Source organism: Phyllopteryx taeniolatus, chromosome 16, assembly GCF_024500385.1.
Source record: "Phyllopteryx taeniolatus isolate TA_2022b chromosome 16, UOR_Ptae_1.2, whole genome shotgun sequence".
NCBI lineage: Eukaryota > Metazoa > Chordata > Actinopteri > Syngnathiformes > Syngnathidae > Phyllopteryx > Phyllopteryx taeniolatus.
In genome coordinates, this window is record NC_084517.1 from 22,633,658 (window position 1) to 22,656,430 (window position 22,773).

The 22,773-nt window shown below is 46.7% G+C and overlaps 2 protein-coding genes across 4 annotated transcripts in view; one reads left to right on the forward strand and one right to left on the reverse strand.

Moving 5' to 3' along the window:
* The first annotated feature begins 884 nt into the window (after positions 1–884).
* Positions 885–17,632, forward strand: srebf1 (sterol regulatory element binding transcription factor 1). The gene is made up of 19 exons (XM_061749688.1): positions 885–1,453; positions 2,847–3,356; positions 3,481–3,647; positions 3,796–3,933; positions 4,560–4,778; positions 6,381–6,495; positions 6,645–6,802; positions 7,176–7,392; positions 8,388–8,572; positions 8,674–8,935; positions 9,614–9,780; positions 9,993–10,161; positions 10,566–10,674; positions 11,157–11,266; positions 13,244–13,376; positions 13,472–13,637; positions 14,526–14,783; positions 15,587–15,698; positions 16,599–17,632. The coding sequence occupies exons 1-19, from the start codon at positions 1,348–1,350 to the stop codon at positions 16,817–16,819; spliced, it is 3,522 nt and encodes a 1,173-aa protein (XP_061605672.1). The 5' UTR covers positions 885–1,347; the 3' UTR covers positions 16,820–17,632.
* A 3,219-nt stretch (positions 17,633–20,851) lies between these two features.
* The window catches only part of LOC133466260 (retinoic acid-induced protein 1), a 66,217-nt gene continuing 64,295 nt past the window's right edge, over positions 20,852–22,773 (reverse strand). For all 3 annotated transcript variants that reach the window (XM_061749788.1, XM_061749787.1, XM_061749786.1), the window contains one exon: positions 20,852–21,659. In XM_061749788.1, coding sequence (XP_061605772.1) covers positions 21,651–21,659 — 9 coding nt within the window. In that variant the 3' untranslated portion in view covers positions 20,852–21,650. The remainder of the gene's footprint in view (positions 21,660–22,773) is intronic.

Sequence of the window (22,773 nt, forward strand, 5' to 3'; positions counted from 1 at the left end):
GAAAACCACATACCCCGTTGACCTTTTGACAAATGTTCACAATTGAGACAATATCCCTTCATATGATAAACCAGATAAGTCAATGTTCCATTAATAAAGTCCCAAATTACAAGATCTTTTATGTGTTCAAAAGTGAAACTATGAGTCGAACCTTTTCTCACACAAGCTAATAGATTTGAGGTCATTTTGGGAAAATAGGTCATGTTTGAGAGTGAAGAATGGCACATGACCAAAGAGAACCAATCACAAGTGTTGGCTATAAAAGGAGAAAGTGATATGGGGGGAAAAAATTGGAGCTGTGGCTCTTTTTCAAGTGTAACTAAAAATTGTAATCATGTGTGTATTTATTTGTCTGGCATAAGTTCCAAAAAGGCATGTTTGTCTTATTTCCCCATGACAAGAAGGACTTTGAAGTCGCACTACTCCAGGTCAGTGACCTATTTCCCCACCACGCCTGAGTAGAGCGCAACTTTGTGTCCACGTGACACTGAATGGAGTTTCATTTCGTTGAGGCTTTTGTGCTGAAAAGGTTTTCTTCCTCACTTGTTTCCAATACATGATGCAACAATTGTGATGCATCTGGAGGGAGGGAGGAGCATTTCAGTGCCATTACGTTTTGGCATCAGGTTATTTCCTTGGCGCGGCGCTCTTGAAACCGCGAAACGCATGATGTCATCGCAGACGCGCAGTTGTGACGGCATGTCACCCCACTCCGCTCCTCCGCTTCCCATTGGACAATTCTGCTGGTTCTACAGGCGGGGCCGCGAATGCGAGTCAAGCAAACTGACGCTTATTTCCATTTACACGCTCGTTCCCTATTGGCTCTCAGGAGACAAGCCTATTTGATAGACGCCCATGCTGTGGGATTGTGTTTAAATAAGTTGTGGCTAAATTGATGAATTGACATGGTTGCAGTAAACAGTGCCGCGGTTACATTATGGTATGTAGTTTACATCATGTCCTGTGAAGCGGGAGTCTATTTTTGTTCACAAAATCTCAGGAAACAATCAAAACAACCCGGTGGGGCACTGGCACGGGGTGAATACGGAAGTGATTGGAATATCCTCGGCTATGATTGGCTGCATGACCTGCCCGTCATCATCAAGCGAGGAGGGTCCTTTGGCTGGGCACGGAGTGGTGAATGGGCTTCAGTGTTTGCCTGAGACAGCATGGGGCAAACGCAGACCGGTTAGTTGACTGATCGGCAAAAACAAAAACACACCTAAAGCTCTCGACCGCCTGTTTTGGGTGTACTTTGGCAAATGTAGCCGCACGAGAAGCTTCCGAAGATTCGATATTTTTCAGCATTTTACACTGGGATAGCCTCAAAACCCAAGAAGAGCAGAGATGAACAGCTTGTCGTTTGACGATCCTACGCTGGATAATCTGGATCCGACATTGTCGCTGAATGACCCCAGCGATATTGACACGGCCCTCTTAAGCGACATTGACGGTAAGAAGAGCTTGGTTTTTTTCATCCAAGCGAACAGAATCCCGTTTACTAACAACTTCGCCATTATAATGACGAGCCGGTATAAAATAGCTTCTTCTTCTGGGCCAAATCTTTGAAACGCTTCAGATTTTCCATCAAAACACCTCAACAAAGTCTTCAGTGCGTCTTTGTCCCAGCTAGCTATTGACATGGGCGATTCGGAGCATTTGGCTGGGGCTGTGTCCTTTTGTCCATAGTCTGAAGAGCATGATTATGTCGTGCACTAGAATGCATGTGTATGGGCTGCTTTGCAAAAGGGGGAAATGTCTCAAACGGGCCAGGCGAACCCAGCCGCCTGGCCAGGCGGAGGTTACTTCCGTTCGTTTCCTCCTCGCTGGGGTTCGCGGGGCCTCATTGCACCGAAATTGCACGCAAGTCCATTAAACAAGAACAAAACATGCTTGGGAAAACCTACAGCATTTTATTTTTCGTTTATGAGCATGTTGTTGTGTCGGCGCTCCTTTGTAAAACGGCTAACCGTCATTAAACGAGCCACCAATATGTCGTTTGTAGTCCCAACTATTATTTTCACAGTTGGAGTCTTTGTTATTTAGCGATGGCTACACGAAGAGTTTAGCGTGTGTAGACGTCGGCTGGTGTTTCCCACGCCCCACATGTGACCGCTAGTAACCTCTCACTAATGCACTTTCCCGTCTTGGACGAGACGCGCTCTCATTGGTCAAGAGCGATCACCTCATCCAAAACACTCGTTTTTTTTTTAGGTTGACCGAGCCTGCTCGCAGACACAAAAATAATAATCCGCAGCAATGGTCTGTTATCATCATGAATGATCATTTTGAGGCACTTTTCCCCACAGAATATTTGCCTCATTCTCACGGTGCGGTGCCTCACTATGCAAATTCTGTATTGTTTTCACATTGGAAAACAGAAGATTCCCAAATGCACTCATTATCACAAACTTTATGGTAACTACCGTGTTGCTCAAGAGCGATTGGTTTCTTTTTAGCATGCTTTTGTCCAGTACCCACAAGATCTGCTTACTACATCTACGTACTTGTTGGGGTTGCAGTAGTTCTGCGAGACTTCAGAACTACAGGGTTCTAACTCGAGTCCTGTTGTGGACAAAAATAACTCCTTGTTTGACGGATGCTAGTCTGCTTCCTGACCACTGTCCAGGTGCCATTGAGCCAGGCACTGACTTCTTCCACGCTATCTGCTTGCATGCCTGCATGTGTGGGATTGAACTCTCTGTGTAATGTGCAACGAAACACTTGCGCAGTATAGCAGAGTGTAAGTGGAATTTCCCCGATTATAATGAATATCATTTCAAATGTACTTTGTTATCATGTTCAGTCCTCCTTTCAGTTTTTATAATGCTTAATGTGATTTTCAGACATGCTGAAGCTCCTCATCCACCAGGAAGAGGAACTCGGAGGCCTCTTTGACACCCCCCCATTCGCAGGAGCCGCCACCAATCCGGACCTTTCGTGCCCGCCGTCGTCCGCCCCCCTCCCGACCGCCACAGCTCCACCCACTTCTTCCTCCTCCATCCTCAGCAACAGCCCCCACCTGGATGCACTCCTGGGCCCCCCCATCACCCGCAGCTCATCCAGCCCAGACAAGGCCTTCCAGCCTCCCACCTTTCAGCAGTGCCCGCTGGCCCAGGTGCACATCCCCTCCCCGCCGCCACAGCAGCAAGCTCGCAGCCTCAGAACCTCCGAAGCGGAACCGTCCCAAGCCGTCGTGGCTCAGACCGCTCCCGCCCTCGGAGCGTCACCTCATGGCTCGCCGCTACCGACCCCCGCATTCGGCAGCGCCCCCCCAAAAGCGCCCCGACCTCCGAACCAGCTGCAGGCGCAACTTCAGACTCAGACTCCGAGCAGAGGCCAGAACAGCTACGTAGGTACGTTTACGGATGCTGTGAACATTTTTGCTATCACTTCCTCACACTTCGATAACAGTTGACGTCATGCTCTACAAACCTGGAACCATGAACTTGCGACCGTCTGCGCTTGACACATTTTCAGCCGGCAGCGTGAGCCAACCGGCCGCCACCTTGTCGTCCTCGCCTCCGAAGGTTCAGCCTGTGGCCGTTCAGACTCCGCCGCAAGGGGTGAGCGCCGCCTCGCCTCCGCCGGCCGCGACAGGAAGCCCGCCCGCTCAGACGCTCGCATCTCACGTGCAACCAGTACCTGTAAGTGGACAAGAGGCCAGTGTACTCCAGTCCATTCACACTTGTTTGAGGAGACGGATGGGAAAACATAATTAACAGTGTTTATCTTTGTTTATTTAAAATGTTCAACTTATTTTGCTTTGTTTTTTGTTCCAACTGTGTTTCTCAGCTGATATTGCAACCGCACTTTATCAAAGCGGAGTCTGTGCTGTTGACCACGCTGAAACACGACCCCTGCATGGTGGCCACCGTGGCGTCGCCCACATCCCTGGTCACCACCACGCCGGTTCAGAGCACGTCGCTGCAGGTAAGCGCATTCGCAAGCTTGATTGAGCCAAGGCACACGCTAGTAGCAACGTGGCAAGATTTGCCGGAGAAATTGAGTTTTGTCGATTTTTGGACGATAAATGTGGTCAAAGAATGCCTGCCTCCATCCATCCATTTTCTGTACCGCTTTATCCTCACAGGGGTCGCGGGCGTGCTGGCGCCAATCCTAACCCGTTCTCACATTGGCTGACGACTTTGAGTGAAAAATATCCAGCGGTCGCTCGTATGGCCCAAAATTCGGAGACGTCGTCGCGTCAAAATTCCTCTGATGTTTCAAGTGGCGTCATTTGCCCAAACAACTCAACTTAATTAGCGTAAATGCGATATTATTGGTGAGACGAGCAGTAGAATAGGTCCTGTACTTCAACTAGTGATAGTTTGATTTTGTAAATGTATTTGTTATGGAGGATTTTAAAGTGCTCACTTTTTTTGCGAAAATTCCACAAAGATGGCAGCCACTTGTCACCTTGATAATACCAGGGTTGCACCGTATACCGGTACTAGAAAAGTAGCTCACAGTCCAAAATTACACAGCACGTGCTTTCTCAACATGGAAATCTTATGACATAGGTTGGTGAATATCAAATGCGTTGCATATATTCCCAGGCTTTTGTGGGCGGGGGCACCTTCTTGACTACCGTGCCCGTCATGGTGGATGCCGAGAAGCTGCCGATCAACCGCATCATCAACAACGGCAAGACGTGCGGCTTCCCGCCCAAGGGCGAGAAGCGCACGGCTCACAACGCCATCGAGAAGCGCTACCGCTCGTCCATCAACGACAAAATCATCGAGCTCAAAGACTTGGTGGCGGGCACCGAGGCCAAGGTGGGTCATCTTGCCCATCTTAGCGACTATGATTACATGTGAAGCCGTAAGATAGAAGACATTTGAGAAGAGTTAATTTTAATCAGTTACTTGGCCAACAACAAACATCAGTGGCCAGATTTCCATGGCAAATGGTAAAATATAATAATAAATAATAATAATAATATAAGTCTAATCTATAATCGATAAGGATTTGCCATTTACGTCTTTGGAATCCGTATGTGTGCTTATTAGCCTGGGATGAGGCCATACGCTACGTCTATGTACTGGGACTCGAAGAAAATGTTCCGATACTACACATCGATACCGCCGACTGCAAATTATGCGCTGCAAAATGGATGACGGTGTGATAAAGTGTCACTTCAGTTGTCCTGTCACAGTTTGATTTTCTAACTTGTGCTATTCTCATGAAGCAGTCTTGTATTTCTTTTTACTTACTTTATTTTGTTGTTAACACGGTATCTGATGTGTATATGTAACAGACTCTATGTTCTTATCTACTGTATGCACGCTTTTTACAAAGTGCCCCCTAGTGTTCAGAGTGAGACACTACATAACTGAATTACCTTGTGTTACAGGCTACTTTGAAGCGAAACGGGGCAAGACTGTTAGAAAAAGATGCAGTCGGATGTTAAAATGTCAGAAATGACAAGTTGTTAGTTTGAAGAGTGTTATGTTTGAGTAACACTTATGTCTCGTGTGTTTGAACAATATTGGATCAAAATGAAACACATTTTCGTCACAATTGCAAGATGAAATTGGATTGGTACTCCGTGTCGGCGGGTCCTTCTACTCTTACGCTGTCTGAAAAAGAAAGCAGTATCAGTGCGTCCCAACTATTGGCGTCATTTGTTATGAAGATATCCTAAAACTATGCATAAGTTGTCTAAAATGTTGAAGCAAAAATTCCTTGGTCTACAAAAAATACTACCAACAAGAAGTCAAAGAGCTGGATAATGCAGTGCTATGACTCAACCGCATTGAGTTGTTTTTGTTTTTTTATCGTTGCAGTATATTCACAACAATGGTGTTATCCCTTGTTTAATGTAGTATACTTTTTAAAAGGGATGTCTGGTCGTCGTCCTATGTACGACGGCGTATTAGGGTCACCTAGTGAGAGACGTCATTTTAAGTCGTCACGACTGGATTCAACGTCTTCATGACGACATATAAAGTCGTCAGGATGAGATAGAAAGTCAACATTTGACATGAGGATCCCGTTTAATATCGAGTTAACGTATAACATCCACAATTAACGACGGGCGGTCACGTGGGACTCGATTGCTACGGCAGGATACGCTATCGTCAGTTTAAAAAAATAAATAAATAAATAAATATATATATATATATATGTTGACGCTATGTTAACTGGGAGCGACTCTATCTCTTCACGAGGACTTTAAAATCACGTCCTGTCAACTTGACATGTCGTCATGACTGCTTTAAATAAAGTCTCAGCTTTTTTCCCCCCACCCTTCGTAATTGGTGACGCTGATACGCCGTCGTTAGCTGTGTGACTGAAAAGGTGGAGAGCAAACCAGTCACTGCTTTTAATTGTCAGCAACATTTTTCATGTGATTCTTTTCTTCTGTGCCCTACTAGCTGAATAAGTCAGCCGTGTTGAGGAAAGCCATCGACGTCATCCGTTTCCTGCAGCAGTCCAATCAGAAGCTGAAGCAGGAGAACATGGCGCTGAAAATGGCAGCCCAGAAGAACAGTAGGCCATCTTCCTGCCCTTTACCCGTGGCGAAATTCTTTCCAAGTTTCCCTGCAATTTGTAGCGCTCGACCTTTTCATGAGCAACTCCAAGTGGAGAGGCTCGCCTTTACCCCCGTGCGTGCGATTGACCCTTGAACTTTTCCGCAGAGTCGCTCAAGGACCTGGTCGCCATGGAGGTGGACGCGCCGGCCGACGTGAAGACCGAGCTGCCCACCCCGCCCGCGTCGGACGTGGGCTCGCCCTCTTCTTTCTCGCATTGTGCCAGTGATTCGGAACCCGACAGCCCCATGGGAGAGGACGCCAAGGTATGGCGCCTTCAACTTATGGCATTTCAATTTATTCCAATGTCATTTTTGCCATGTGCGCGTGCGGGCCGTTTTGCACGATATGCCCATTTAATAGGAAGTTGATGAACAACATCACAGGAAAAAAAGACTTGGCTTTAAATATTGAAGAGCATCTTGGAATCTTGTGCTTTGAATACAAACATAATGCATTTAAAGTAGCCTTGTCATAGACTTCAGAAAGTCATAAATCTTAGTGGGATGGAAGGTTTGAATGTAAAATTCACCTTAGTTTCAATAAATGAGTCAGCTCTCCATCGAAGCAGCCTACGTGAAAAATGCGTCTCAACCTTCTTTTCCTTTTTTGGCTAACTTGTCTTCTCCTGGTCACCAGCCAAACATGGGCACGCTGGACCCGTCGGCGACAGGCGACAGCAGCGCCGGTGGCATGCTGGACCGCTCCCGCATGGCGCTCTGCACTTTCACCTTCCTCTTCCTCTCCCTCAACCCCTTGGCCAACCTGCTGTGCTCACCCGGCGGCGGCACGGCGGGCAGCGCGGCCGGCGCCGCCCACCACGCGGGCAGGAGCGTTCTGGGCTTGGACATCGCAGGTAAGACAAGACGGCGTGACCAGAAAGTATTTCCAAGGGCTCGTCAACTGCAGCCAAATGTCGAAAATGCAGTTTTATGATAATGTTAGATATTTTTGGATACATTTTCTGTGAATAAGCAATAATATTAATCATTTATATTCTATAGTGTACAGTTATCCGCCGCGAATAACGAGCCCCACTGAGGATAAGCCCACCCCAAATTTGTTTGTCTATTTTCATAGTTTCAACTGTAAATATAGCACAAATTGTGATCCCAAAACACTGGAATATATATACATTTCCGCTTTTCCTCTCCCAACTATCTTCGGGCGAGAGGTACACCCTGAACCGGTCGCCAGCCAATCGCAGGGCACATAGTAACAAACAACCATTCGCACTACTTACGGACAATTTAGTCTTCAGTGAACCTAGCATGCGTGTTTCTGGGATGTGGGAGGAAACCGGAGTACCCGGAGAAAACCCACGCAGGCACGGGGAGAACACGCAAACTCCGCACGGGCCAGGCCGGATTTGAACCCGCAACCGCAGAACTGTGAGGCCGATGTGCTGACCAGTCGCCCACCGTGCCGCCCATCATACAAAGTTACACTGAAAAATAAAATGATTTACAGATGATTTGATGAAAAACAAAAAATGCAACGGAAGTTGTGTGCCTGCACATGCAGAAAAGAGTCTCTGTCACTTCCAGGCTAAGGTTAGCTCCACCCCAACATACGAAGCTTGTCGCTCAGTCTTGACACCAAATATGGTACCACGCCCTGTTCACATGGCTTTGGCGCCATCTTCGGGCATTCCAGAAAGAGCGTCGGAAAAGTCACACATTTGTGAATAGTGGATCTCAGTTACGTGGGGAAATACTGTATCTTATTATGGTCACCACGGGCCACCCGTCTGACGGCGACTTGAGGAATAGAGTTCATTAGAGGGGGGCTTGTAATTGAGGAAACCCACTTGGGTTGCTGCCGTCCTATTTAGCAAAACCTTCCTTGCAGCTGACTCGTGGCGCTGGATGGACTGGATGCTCCCGACAATTCTGGTGTGGCTTCTGAACGGCATCTTGGTGTCGGGAGTTCTGATCCGACTTCTGGTGTACGGAGAGCCCGTAACCAGACCTCATTCTGGATCTTCCGTCTTGTTCTGGAGGCACCGCAAGCAGGCAGACCTGGACCTGGCAAGAGTATGTCTAGTTGAAAAAGATGAAATAATAGAATCCCATCGGGAAGTGGGGCCTGCGGGTTGCATTCCCCTCCAGACCCGATAATGGTTTTTGTTTGACAGGGGGATTTTGCCCAGGCCAGTCAGAACCTTTGGACTTGTCTGAAAGCTCTGGGTCGTCCCTTACCCACCTCCCAGCTGGACTTGGCCTGCGCCTCGCTGTGGTCGCTCCTCAGATTCTGCCTTCAGCGCCTGTGGGTGGGCCGCTGGCTGGCCGCCCGGGCGGGAGGGCTGCGTTCGGACCGCCCCCTGCAGGAAGACGCTTGCAAGAGCAGCCGAGACGCCGCCCTGGTGTACCACCGCCTGCACCAGCTGCACATGACAGGTCGGCTTCGCCGCGCTTGCCCATGTGTAGGGCAGGGCTGGCAAGTAACAGACTGCAAATACTTTCTTACGGTACTCAAGTAGATTTTTTTCAGGTATTAGTGCTTGAGTATTTATTTTACCCCCTACATTTGAAAACGGATATCTTTACTTTCTACTCCTGGTCTGTCTGTTTTACAGTTTAAGTTTAATCTGTACTTGTAGATTTACCAGAGGCTGTTTTTATATATGCATTTGTACTTCCACGAACATCTGATTCTGATTAGTATTATAAGCTTGAGCAAAAATATCACGGTATTGCAATTAGAGCTCTGAAATGTATCAATAACTTTTTTCCATTTAACCAAATGTAATTTATTTTTATACATTACACAATGTTATTTGGTACGTTTGGTTACGTTGGTTACGCTTGCTCTGCCTCGGTCGCCAGTCATCGGGATTTAGTTCACCAATTGTAGACACGTGAACTCTCGTTCTCGAACTCTGGTTGCACACCTTCCTTTCAAGAAAACGTAATATTGACACATTAACGTCACTTAGAGCATAAACGTGAGACCGTGTTGGAAGTGTGTTTGTGGTGACGTGCCGCGCCGCACTCCAGGATGATTTAAGGACGCGCTTGTTAGCTTGAAGTAACGTACGGCAATATTGATTCTCCTGTCTTGTAACTTGCGTGCAGGTAAGCTGAACGGCAGCCACCTGTCGGCCGTGCACATGGCCCTCAGCGCAGTCAACCTGGCAGAGTGCGCCGGCTCCTGTCTGACCGTCGCTTCGCTGGCCGAGGTCTACGTCTCCGCGGCGCTCCGAGTCAAGGCCAGCCTGCCGAAGATCCTGCACTTCACCTCTGTGAGTGCCCTTTAGTCAGCAATTGTTCGTTTAGCTCGTGCTAATGTCAGCAAATGTTTTTTTGCCTACTTGCTTGTGACACTTTGTGTACCTGCACAGTTTTTAAAGCGGTGTAGTAAGTATTTCTGAGGGAGTTAATAATACAATCAATCAAAGCACAACTGCAAGATTTTGTGCTGGGTAATATTTTGGTGTTTTGTCTTTTGATCTAGCGTGTTTTCCTGAGCAGTGCGCGTCAGGCGTGCCTGTCGTCCAGCGGCAACGTGCCCCCCGCCATGCAGTGGCTCTGTCACCCTCTCGGCCACCGCTTCTTCGTGGACGGAGACTGGGCCATCCGCAGCATCCCCAAAGAGAGCATCTACAGTCAGGCTGGCAACACTGGTGAGGAGACACATCATCATCATCATCATCATCATCATCATCGAGGGCTAGGCCCCATGAATCCATTTTTATCATATTAACCGGCCGAGCCATGCAGTTTGATGGCTCGTTTTATGTTAAGTTAAGTCAATTATCCTACCGATTGTCCTATCGATTAATCGAGTAATCTGTTTACATTATAGAAATTGTCCATTATTAAACAACAGTACTTGTACAAAATACACGTGATGTGCTTATTGATTTGTATTTTTAATTTTTATTTATTTATTTATTTTTTTGCTGGGGGAAAAAATTCAGGGATTCTATTTTCAGGTTAAATCGCCGATGAAACATCTGGTGTTTATTGCTAAGTTGTTGACTGTTGTGATGTGATGTTAAGGGTTTGTCGCTGCTGCTCTTTACAGTGGACCCTCTGGCTCAGGTGACTCAAGCCTTCAGAGAACACCTGCTGGAAAAGGCTCTTTACTGCGTGGCCCAGCCCAAAGGAGAGAAAAGCCCCAGTCAGGGCGACGGGTGAGCAAAATACAAATAGATATGCTTGACCAAAAAAAAAGTATGCAGTGCGCCGTTGAGCCACAACATGATGATTCCCAAAAAATCATAACCCAATACAAGAGCCAGATTAAAACATCTGCCTTTACCAAGGTAATAACGGGTCGGTATCAATATTTGCATTTATGTTGACAGGCTTTTAGATGGACTTCGACGACGAGTTGTCTTAAAGATGACATCCGTCCATCCATTTTTGAAATTCTTTTTTTCCTCTCAGTTAAAAAAAATGAAAGACGGCTGGGCTACCAAAAAGATGCTGCTTAGGATTTACATTGAAATGCATCCATGTTTAGCATCTGTGATTTGTCGTGTGAACATGATTAAACAAAGTAGATAATTACTATTCTTTTCCACGCGGAAAACATCGAGACATGTACACCAGATGATATGTGGTGCTGTTGTGGCAAATGTTCTGTTTGACTTCCTGGTTCATCCGTCCTCAGGGAGTACGCCGACGCCCTGGAGTACCTGCAGCTGCTGATTAGCGCCTCCGATGCAGCTGGTGCCACGTCCCACTCCTTTGCTATCGGCTCCAACATGGCCACTGTGACGGGTAAATCACTTCTACCGCTACTACTAATCCTAATACAGTACTACTACTAATGATACAGTGAACCCTCCCTATGTGCGATGTGCGCGGCTTCGGGACCGAGGCCTGCCGTCAATAGTGTGAATACTCTAAATCAGTACCACCTCAATAAATGCAAGAAAATAAAAAACTGCACTCAATGATTGCATTAAAATGTATTTCAAATCTAATGTAAGCAAAAATTGTACCTTAATAAATGATGACAAACAGTTCTTCAAGATTCAATGCAAGTATTTTGAACTTAAACGTTAAATACAACTGAACAGTACTTGGGCTGTAATTTCCTCCCGTACCACCAGAGAATCACTACTATAAATTATCCACAGGTGTGAATCGCCTCGTGTCCAAAACCATCTGGGATAGGCTGCAGCTCACCTGCGAGCTGAATGAGGATGAGCGATATAGAAAATGGTGCAAAATAACACCGTTTTCTTCTCTTCTCTTCCTGCTCTGCCGGATTGGGTTTTCCTTAATATTCCTAATAGAAGCTGCGAGATAATGTTGATTTTCACATTACAGAGATTGAGTGGACTGATTTCCACCCTCCTACCGCTTCACATTCTACTTACTGATCGCTCATCTGGTGAAAGAAGAAAAGGGTAGGGGGGCGGAGGCTGGCTCGCCAAACGGGAGTCATCCGCTGGATTGCTTCATCCATCTTCAGGCCTGTCAAATCAGTGATCACGTTGAGAGGGGGAGGCACAGAGGGCGGCGGGGATCTTAACGGCAGACGTTCTTGGCACTGAGTTAGTGCCGGTATTGGGCGCGTGTTGGCCCCGCGTGTAAACAAAATCCTTTTCCTCTCATAACCGAGTCGTTAGAATGCTCTCCGGCCTCATCATGTCGTAAGTTAAATGGACAGCTCTGACAGATCGAGCTGTCAGACAGAGCTCAAACACGGACAGCAGATGTCCGTCCGTCTCCCCTGTCGGCCGTGTGCAAGTCCACCCTGGGCGCCGAGGGACTCCAATGCCGTCGCCACGGTCGAGACGTGCCGGGAGGCGGCGTTATGCGTCGCAATTGTTATTGTTGTTAGTCAAGCTGTCGCTGAGCAACAGTTCCAAGTAGTTCTTAATTTTGAGGAATTTCATCTTTCAGCAGGACAATGAGTCTGGCATACTTTCAAATGATAAAAGTTCAAATTTTAATTTTTCAATTATTAAAAATTGTAAAATCGTTTATTTGATCTTGTTTTATTTCATTATTTGCAATTAATAAATTTACCAATAATTTAATTTGAAATGAATACTTATTTTTGGGGAAAAAACAGCCAATTTAAGTGAAAGCCCGCATATTCTCAGTTCAATATTTGCATATCATGCATATTTTGGGGGGGGGATCTGTTCGCTGTTATTTTCAGAAAAGTTCATCTAGCTGCTGTTTTTGTGCTCAGGCCAAGCCAAAGTAATAAAGTTGTAACGTTGGCGCCATCTGGTGGAATATTGGTGGTGTTGTTGTTTTAGTTATTGCTTGTGTTTTTTTTAATCCACATTTGAAATGCCCTGTTTTATTGCCTGTCCTTGAATGCACCTCGTGCGGTATCAAAAGTGAAAGATGTTTGTGTCCCGATGCAGCAGGTGTCATCTACTTTGCCGTGGGCGTATTTGTTTGCCCATGTCTGACATTTATGTCACTTTGTGCTGGTGTGTTATTTAGGCTAGTATGCTAGCTAATGCTACTGATGAGCCTCATGTGAAGGTGCTTTGTTTGTTTTGCATAATTAAACTGCTTTAACAGTTGCTTATGTAACACTGATTCATGATTGTGTACACGCTAGCTGTATATGGCAGGCGTTGGTGCTTTATGATCCTCTCTGTTTTAAGTGCTTTAATGCCATCTTGTGGCATCGGTGAGGAATCGCAAACCTCTTTCAGTATTCGTTCCTGCGCTATCGCCACTTTAACTCTCTTGACCTTGGGCTGCTTTTGTCCCGTCGTCTAGGCTGCGACCCCCACTCCAAGTGGTGGTCCTCTGTCGCCGTGGTGATCATCAACTGGCTCCAAGGGGACGACGCGGCCGCGGAGAGGCTGTATCCGACCGTCGAGCGCCTGCCGCGCACTCTGCAGAGCGCGGAGTGAGTGGGCGCTCGCCTCACGTATCCCCGGGCACCGCGCGGCCCCCGTGGCGCTGACCCGCCTTCTCTGTCTGTACCTCCTCTCGCACCGGCAGGAGTCTCCTGCCCAAGGCTTGCCTCAACACCTTCCGAGCCGTACGGGCTCTGCTGTCCAAGCCGGAAAACTGCCAGCTGAGTCTGAGCCACAGCGACAAGGCCGGCGCCCTGCTCCGAGACGGCCTCAACTTGGGTCCGCACTCCCACAGCTCCGCTTTAGACAAGGTGCACGTCCGCGCACGCACACTTCCAAGCGTGCAAACTTGTTTCCCATAAAAGTTGTTGCTTATCACCCCCGAGAGGGCACTCTGCGTGTGTGCGACGGCGTCTGTCTTCAAAATAAAAAAACACGTTCTAGCACGCCCGCAAATACTCGGTGGCAGATGCGCTCGCACATGGCCGTGCGTTAAGTTGTAAACACGGGGAAATTGCCTGCACGAACACATTGTCTCACACAGAACGTGTGTGTTAATGCGCCTTTTTATGGCCTGAGCTGTGGTGCATTGTAGTTGCATTGCATGTGTGAACGCGAAGTGCAATGGTCCTGCAGTGCAACACAGAGCCGAGCCTCCGACAGCAAGGGGGACCAAAGCCCAATACCACTTGAAAAACACTTGTTCACTAAGTGCGTTGACGGACCGAGCAGAAGGCATCCCAAACGTCACGATCCTGTAATCATACGAAAAGCGATTTGTTCCAAAGTCGAGGCGCCGTGCTGGAGAACGCTCGATCAGCTTTTGTTTTCAGACTCCACTTTGGAACAACCAGAAGGGCCTCACCCGAAGATCTGAGGCCACGGCTTGGCTTAGTGATTTAAAAAAAAAAAAAAATAATAATAATAAATACAAATTTTAAGCGCAATTGAATGCTGCGTTGATGTTAGTGCCCAACGGCGCGAATGGCAACTTGAATGATGCAGTGTTTGGTAACTCGAGCAAGAGAGCATTTTTAATAAAATCCTTCGAAGTAGTCATTTTGGAGATTCTACCCGACGGCATTCAGCGACAAATATGTGAGGGTTCTCTGTATGGAAAATGGATGGATGGATTTTCCCCTTTTCTAATGTTTAATCTGTGTAAATCTTGTTTTAAAATTATTATTATTTTTTTTTAGGTTGTCCAGTTGCTGCTTTGTGACCTGCTGCTAGTGATGAGGACCAACGTGTGGCATCTTCAGCAGCAGCAGGGAGCGGGCGCGGCCGGGCCGTGCCCCGCGGGTCCCGTCGCGGGTCCCGTCGCCGGCCCCGTCGCGGGTCCCGTCGCCGGCCCCGTGGGGGTCCAGCAGGCCTCGCCGCCCGAGCTCCAAGGATTTCAGCAAGACCTCAGCTCCTTGCGCAAGCTGGCGCAGAGCTTCCGGCCGGCCATGCGAAGAGTACGTACAAATGCGTTCTTCTGTTTTTGTGACCTCTTTTGCGAGCATGCGGGATTATGCATACCCTGTGGCGCCCTAGCCAATAGCAGCCGAAGCGACACCCCCGACTTGGAGGTGGACTGCAGTACATTTTCAAAACTGTTTGCCTTTATACTTGAGTGCAAACCACGCGCGGGACAGCCGCAGTGATGTCCGCGAGAGTATAAAGAAGCCTTGAGACGAGCCGCAAAAAGACGCCTTAGCCAACCGCGGCTCGTGAGGACAGAGTTAGCTTAGCGCTTAGCATTCCTCCGGCAGTTCCCGAGCAGCGAAGAAAGCAGGGAGGATGGACGACCGTTCCATGTGGCTGCTGCTGCTGCTGTTGTTGTTGGTGGTGGTGGTGGTGGTTTAACCAGCTCAAGCCAGTTAACAAAATAGCGCCGACAGATGATGTCATCAACAAGCGGTTTCGTGATTGGCCTATGGAGTCCAAATCAATACCGTGGGCCAAATGTATACCATTTACCACATCTAGCGCGCACCCTTGCCGTATTGAAACGTATTCTGCCGGCGGTATCGAACGGGAACCGTCAGTGTCCTGACGGCCTCGTACAACAAGTCATAAAAGAGTTTTATGTTCTTTCAAAGACGAGCTCGCTTAATGTTTGCGGACTGGTTGTGTAGAAGTGTCGTAATTAGCTGAAATCTTGCCTGGCACTTTTTGTGCAAATGTTTGGCCGTGCTGCTGGCAAAGCTGAGCCAGCTTGTTTGCTATGAGTCATCGTCGCTCACTTTGGTGCGTCGTCTTCTCTCGCCGTCTCCAGTTGTTTCTTCACGAAGCCACCGCCCGGCTGATGGCGGGCGCCAGTCCCACGCGCACGCATCAACTGCTGGACCGTTCGCTGCGGCGCAGAGCCACGCCTGGAGCAAAGACAGGTGTGTGTGTGTGTGTGCGTGTGTGCAAACAAAAAAAACCAACTATATTCTAGAGGTACAAAAATTAACAGGTGAATTGACCGCTAATTGATTTTCAAGTGAATCCACAACTATTTGGATGATCGGTTGATCGTTCAGAGAAAATTGTCCAAATGCTCCGAATTTCAGAATCTCAACATCAAATATTTTGAGATTTCTGCTGTCCTCCATGAAAGCAGACAGATTTCGCTTTGTGTTGCAAACATCTGCTTTGACTTTGGAATTGCCGATTTTCTGACAGAGGTCAAACCAGTAACTGAATCCTCATCAATTTAGGTTGGTGTGTTTGAAATAATGTCCAGCTTTTAAAGGAAGGGTTGGAAATTGAAAAATGTTTTCTTTTTTCCTTTTACCTGATTCATAGCGTAATCAAACAAATAATTGACAGATGAATCCATGATTGAAATAGTTATTGGTTGCAGACCCACTATATTGTAAAATAAATGTTTTGTTGTAAATCCCCAGATTGTATTCATGCAGGGATGTCAGATTTACAGTATAGCTTGAAAAAGGACATTCCGGACATTTCAAGCCCGGTAAAAGGACATCAAAGATTATGATTTGTTTCTTTATTTTCAAATGTGATGGAACATCGATGCAGATGTTCCTTGGCCCCTAGCATTAGACACGGCTTTGGCCTGAGCACAGAGACGCCAACAGGTGAGTTTTCCAGCAATTAACGGAGAATAGCCTCCAAAAATCCAATTCTCCAAACGGGTGAACATGATTCCAAATTGAAGTGCTCAGTCCTATTTATGCCGGCGGCGATGCTGGAGCTTTTCAGGTCGTAGCGGTGTATGTACCTAATGGTTTGGCCGGTGACGTGACGGCGAATGCGGTGTCTTTTTGTGCGAACCACAGAGGAGTGCGAGACGCGGCCGGGCCGGCGCGAGCAGGCGGAGGCGGTGATGCTGGCGTGCCGCTACCTGCCCCCGTCTTTCCTGTCGGCGCCCGGCCAGCGGGCGGGCATGCTGGCCGACGCCGCCCGCACCCTGGAGAAGCTGGGCGACAAGCGCACGCTCCACGACTGCCAGCAGATGATCATCAAGCTGGGCGGCGGGACCACCGTCACCAACAGCTAGAGACGCCGAGGTCCCGAGTGAAAACGGACTCGTGTTTTCCCTCCCGGGCACTCGAGGACGTCGTCGTCGTCGTCGCCGATGATGAGCAGAATCTACGAAGTGTTTCTTTCTCTCTTTCTCCCAAGTGTGAGTCCAGTGCAGTGCTGCGTTTGACCTCAGAGAGGCGCCATCACATCCTCATTGCGGGCTGCGGCGTGAATGGCCAGTGCGCGAGTGTGACTGAGTTGCTTCTTTTTATTTGACGAAAACGACCATATTCGGTCAATCTGCACTAAGCCTGCCGTGTAGATTTCAACGACGCTTCTTTTCATTGTTTGTTTTTGACGTGTACATAGAATAATATTAATGATGTATTTATATTCTGTATGGATTTTGTTTCAGCAGTATTTGAGATACGTGGAATGGTGAATGCTTCCTTCGAGTGCCGTGTTGCCATGGTGATGGTGCGTTATCGAGGTGACCTTTCGCTCCGCTGACCTTTGGCGGTGTTGCTTTTACACGCGCGTCGGCAGTATCGCCGAGACGCTCGCGTTGCTTGGAAAAAGTAGATCGTTGGTCGCTTTCTCCACGCAACTAAAAAGTAACTCTGTTTTCTACCAAAGAGGACTTTCACCTGGTTGGCAAGTACTTAGTCTTTCAGTGTTTTCAGGACCATGGGTGCAAAAAATACTATTTGGTATTATTGTTTTTGTTGCGGCAACTTCTCATGTTTGCGGGCGGCGCAAACATTATTCAACAGAAAAACACTTGTTTGTGGGCCCTCACATATTTTCATCTTGTGATCATGTCAATATTAAAAGACTTTTTAGAAAACCTCTTCTCTCATTTTTTTTTTTTTATTGCATTTGAAGTGGAACGCCCTAAAACTTTGGAGTTGTGAGCATCTCAGTAGGGCTGGAGAATTTACATCAACAGCTTTTTAATTGTATTGAACAATTTTTGTATTCATTTATCTCATTCACTGGTTTGTTTGTGTTATGATTTTGTGTGTAAATACAAAATTACATGGATACATTTAGGAACTTAAACTTAAGTTTTTTATAAAGTATATATTTTTAAAATGAGAAGAATTTGCAACTAATATTTGCTATCCTTTGAGCCACTGAATGCTGTGAAGTCCTTTCGACCGATTTCAGATAGAAGAACGCGATTGCGTTTGCTATCGTGGCCTGGAATCGGAATGACGGAATCACGACTAAACATTTTCATCTGCGTGTTGAAGTTGGCGCGAGTTGACAAAGGACAACAAAAGGGTCGCATTGAAAGGTGCTGGTATATTTGAACATTGGCGGTACAAAAACATGTCAAACCAAGCAATGCGTCGAGTTCAAACATGAAAATAAATAAGAATTTACAAAAAAAAAAAAAAAAAATATGACATGATCCAACTTAACAGTTGACATTCCAAAAAAGAGGCTGTAATATCTTCATCAATGGATTCTTTTAACAGTTTATGAGCAATAACATATTCCATTTTATAGAAAATAAACATCTCTAGGAAATACTATACACAGTTATTATTAGTACAGCACATCTTACATTTAAACAGCATCAAATACTTATATACACCATGAAATAATGAGCGTCAGAAAGTGTTGAACGTTTGGTGTGGTGTTTATTTTTTAAAATGTTTTAAACGTTTAATATGTTAGCTGGCCTGACATGAGCGGACACCTTGCGCGTGACGACACGGCGCGGTCTCGCAGGCGGGCTACACTGTGCGGCGTGGTTCTCAGAAAAACTGGATCGACACGTCGCGGCCACGGGAAAACTATTTTGGAACTGTACAGAAAATATGCGGGCAGACAACCTGACCCCCGGTTGGAGGCTTGGCGCCTCGCCATGGAAAGACAACGGCAGCGACTGAATGTTCGGACACTTTATTTTGTCACCTCTTTTTACTTATTTTTTTATGATTTCCCCAGAGTCTGACGTTGAGCAAGGGTGTTGCGACCATGTAGTTAAAGCGCCGATAAATATACCCCTTGCAAGTACAGTGACGCCTTGAGATGCGAGTTGAATCCGCTTCGTGAGCACGCTCCTGACTGGCACTCAGTCGCTCTTTGCAGAGGATAAAGAATATATGACTTAAGTATTGTTCTAAATACATGCTGCGAAACCGTAGCGCCGCAACGTAGATGCTGTTTAGTGTTAACGTTAAGCTAGCGCATTGACGGGCTAAGCTATGTGGTAGTTTCAAATAAACGACATGGAAAGCAGGGTTCCGATGCAAAATATGGAGTTTGAATTCAACAATTTCCAGGTCTGGAAAAGTATGGAAAATAAAACAATATTCATATATCTTCTTGCAAAGTGTCTATTTTCTAAAATGAAAAATTGGTTAAAAACGGTTAGGGTTTCAAATTAGGGTTTCAAAAACAGCGTTAGGGTTTCAAAGTATGGTTTTTAAACGGGGTTAGGGTTTCAAACGAGTTTTGGTTCAAATTAGGGTTTCAAAACGGGTTTAGGGTTTGAAATTTGGGTTTCAAAACAGGATTCGGGTTTCAAATTCGGGTTTCAAAGCACGGTTAGGGTTTCAAAGTAGGGTTTTAAAACAGTGTTGGGGTTTCAAGTTAGGGTTTCAAAATGCGGTTAGGGTTTCAAATTAGCGTTTCATAACGTGGTTAGGGTTTCAAATTAGGGTTTAAAAACAGGATTCGGGTTTCAAATTAGGTTTCAAAACGCGGTTAGGGTTTCAAAGTAGGGTTGTAAAACAGTGTTGGGTTTCAAGTTAGAGTTTTAAAAAAGTTTTAGGGCTTCAGAACAGGGTTAGGGTTTAAAAACAGGGTTAGGGTTTCAAATTAGGGTTTCAAAACAGGATTCGGGTTTCAAAACACGGTTAGAGTTTCAAAGTAGGGTTGTAAAACAGTGTTGGGGTTTCAAGTTAGAGTTTTAAAAAAGTTTCAGGGCTTCAAAACAGGGTTAGGGTTTCAAAGTAGGGTTTAAAAACAGGGTTAGGGTTTCAAAACAGGATTCGGGTTTCAAAATGCGGTTAGGGTTTCAAAGTAGGGTTGTAAAACAGTGTTGGGGTTTCAAGTTAGAGTCAAAAAAGTTTTAGGGCTTCAAAACAGGGTTAGGGTTTCAAATTAGGGTTTCAAATGGGTTAAGGTTTTAATATAGGGGTTCAAAACAGAGTTAGTGTTTTAAAACAGGGTTAGGGTTTCAAATTAAGGTTTCAAAACAGGCTTTAAACAGGGATATGGTTTTAAATTAGGGTTAGTAGGGCTTGAAGCGACTTTTAAAAAAAAAATAAAAAATTTAAGACGAGTTCACGTTCGGCGGCCGACTGGTTAGAGCCTCGCAGATCTGAGGACCCGGGTTCGATCCCCGTCCCCGCCTGTGTGGAGTTTGCATGTTCTCCCCGTGCCTGCGTGGCTTTTCTCCGGGCGCTCCGCTTTCCTCCCACATCCCCAAAACATGCATTCATTGGAGACTCTAAATTGCCCGTAGGTGTGAATGGTTGTTCGTTTGTATGTGCCCTGCGATTGGCTGGCGACCGGTTGATGCCCGATGACAGCTGGGATGGGCTCCGGCGCTCCCGTGACCCCAGTGAGGAGAAGCGGCTCAGAAAATGGATGGATGGATGGATGGATAGTTCACGTTCCTCCAAACTTGTTGTCAAGCGAGCTGAGTTCACTGCGTTCGTATCCAAAATGTTTGCCCGCAAGTCCATCCATCCATCCATCCATTTTCTGAGCCGCTTCTCCTCACTAGGGTCGCGGGCGTGCTGGAGCCTATCCCAGCTGTCATCGGGCAGGAGGCGGGGTACACCCTGAACTGGTTGCCAGCCAATCGCAGGGCACATAGGAACAAACAACCATTCGCACTCACAGTCATGCCTACGGGCAATTTAGAGTCTCCAATTCATGCATGTTTTTGGGATGTGGGAGGAAACCGGAGTGCCCGGAGAAAACCCACGCAGGCACGGGGAGAACATGCAAACTCCACACAGGCGGGGACGGGGATTGAACCCCGCACCTCAGAACTGTGAGGCTGACGCTCTAACCAGTTGGCCACCGTGCCGCCTGCCCGCAAGTCAAAGCAAAAAAATCTTTTGAACGACGGCTCCTATCTGGAAAAACTCAAGGTGGGTCTCTCGTATCTCAAGGCACCGCTGTACGTTGGACCGCCGCATACCTGCCGTTTGCCGCCTGCGGATTCAACTATTTGCTGACCCCCCCCCATTTTATTTTCAAACGTCTTTCAATTATTTTTCTTTTTTCCACATTTTGTTCCTTTTCTTTCCCTTTTTTATTAACCCTGCTCATTCGAGAATTGTTGGGTTTAAAACAAACAAACAAAACAAATATATATATATATATTTGCAGTCCTTCCTGGTCCCTATTGGATTCGCGGGGGGGCCACTGTATTGAAAATCCTGCAGTGATATTTAGAACCTGCGTCCAGTTTTGTGTCACATCCAGTGGCTCTTTGTTGACATGGTGTGTTTGGGATGTCCGCGTATGCGCACGCACGCACGCACGCACGCACGCCTTTTGGCCTGCGGGCAAGCTGGACAGATGGATGCACCTGTCCGATGTCTGTCGGCCAGGTGCGGGAATACGATAGCAACCCATCGGAAGGCCACAGACACACACACACACACACACGCACGCACGCACGCACGCACGCACACGCTCTGCATTTGAAACGCACGGCCGTGTCTCCCTCGGTGCCTTGGCACCCAAACGCATCGTCTGGAACAACTTTCTCTCTCCGGGAGCATCTTGTCTCTCAGAGTTCTCTCGAGTCCGTCGTCCCGTCCGTTTTGAGAGGATTAGCTGTCCGTTTATCTTGGCCTCGCTTGTGCGAGATGGTCCGCTCGGATATCTTACAAATCCTGTAGAGGGACGGACGCACACACGCACGCGCACGCACGCACACACACACACACACACACACACACACACACACACACACACACACACACACATTCTATTCACTGAATCAAATGTCTACTTCATGTTTCTTGCTAAATGGGTTGTTCCCTTCATTTTGGGAGAAATATGTCCCAAATGATAGTCCAAGCTTTCTTTTCCCATAAACCCCATCTTAACATAAATTGAACAAGTGTTAATTGACAACTAATCGATTATCAAATTAAGATTAAATTAACTATTTGGATAATCAATGAATTGTTTAGAGACCTTGTTTAACTTAACATTGTCCAAATGGTCAGAATTTCAGCATCTCTGCAGTAAATATTCTCTGATTACTGTTGTCAGGCGGATTATCTTTATGTTTTTCGAAATAATACATTTGCAAACATCTGATTTTACTTTTGGAAAACAATCATCAGCATTTCTGTCGATTTTCTGACGGCTGCTACGGACCAAACCGGGAAGTGAATCATCATCAATTGATGTTTGTGCAATTTCTGCACTGTCAATTTGAAATGTTTTTTTTTTTTTTTTTAACAAAAGGGATGGAAATGAATCTGTTTTTTGAATCCAATTCATCAGTTAATGGAAACAAATAAAAATAACGAAAGGATAAAGCGGTCACGACAGCGTGAAGCTCCTGTCCCGCTGGCTGTCACGTGTGACTTTTTTGGTTCCCCGTCATTCTTCCGCCTTCTGCCCGTGACACGCATGCAGTCATAGCTGACAACGAGACGCTCAAAAGCGGCGCTCCACACGCTGGCTCTCATGTCCTCACGTGCACTCCCGGTCGACAACGAGGCGCTCTAAATCGGGTGACTCACGCCGGACGGCCAAGTGCGTCACTGGGTCCGTTTTAGCCACACCCAAAGAAATCTGGAAAACTTGAATGGTGAAAAACAGCTTAACGTGAAACAGAATCACCACAACTCAATACCACATACAGTGGGTACGGAAAGTCTTCAGACCCCCTTAAATCTTTCACTCTTTGTTATATTGCAGCCATTTGCTAAAATCATTGAAGTTCATTTCCCCCCTCATTAATGTACACACATCACCCCATGTTGACAGAAA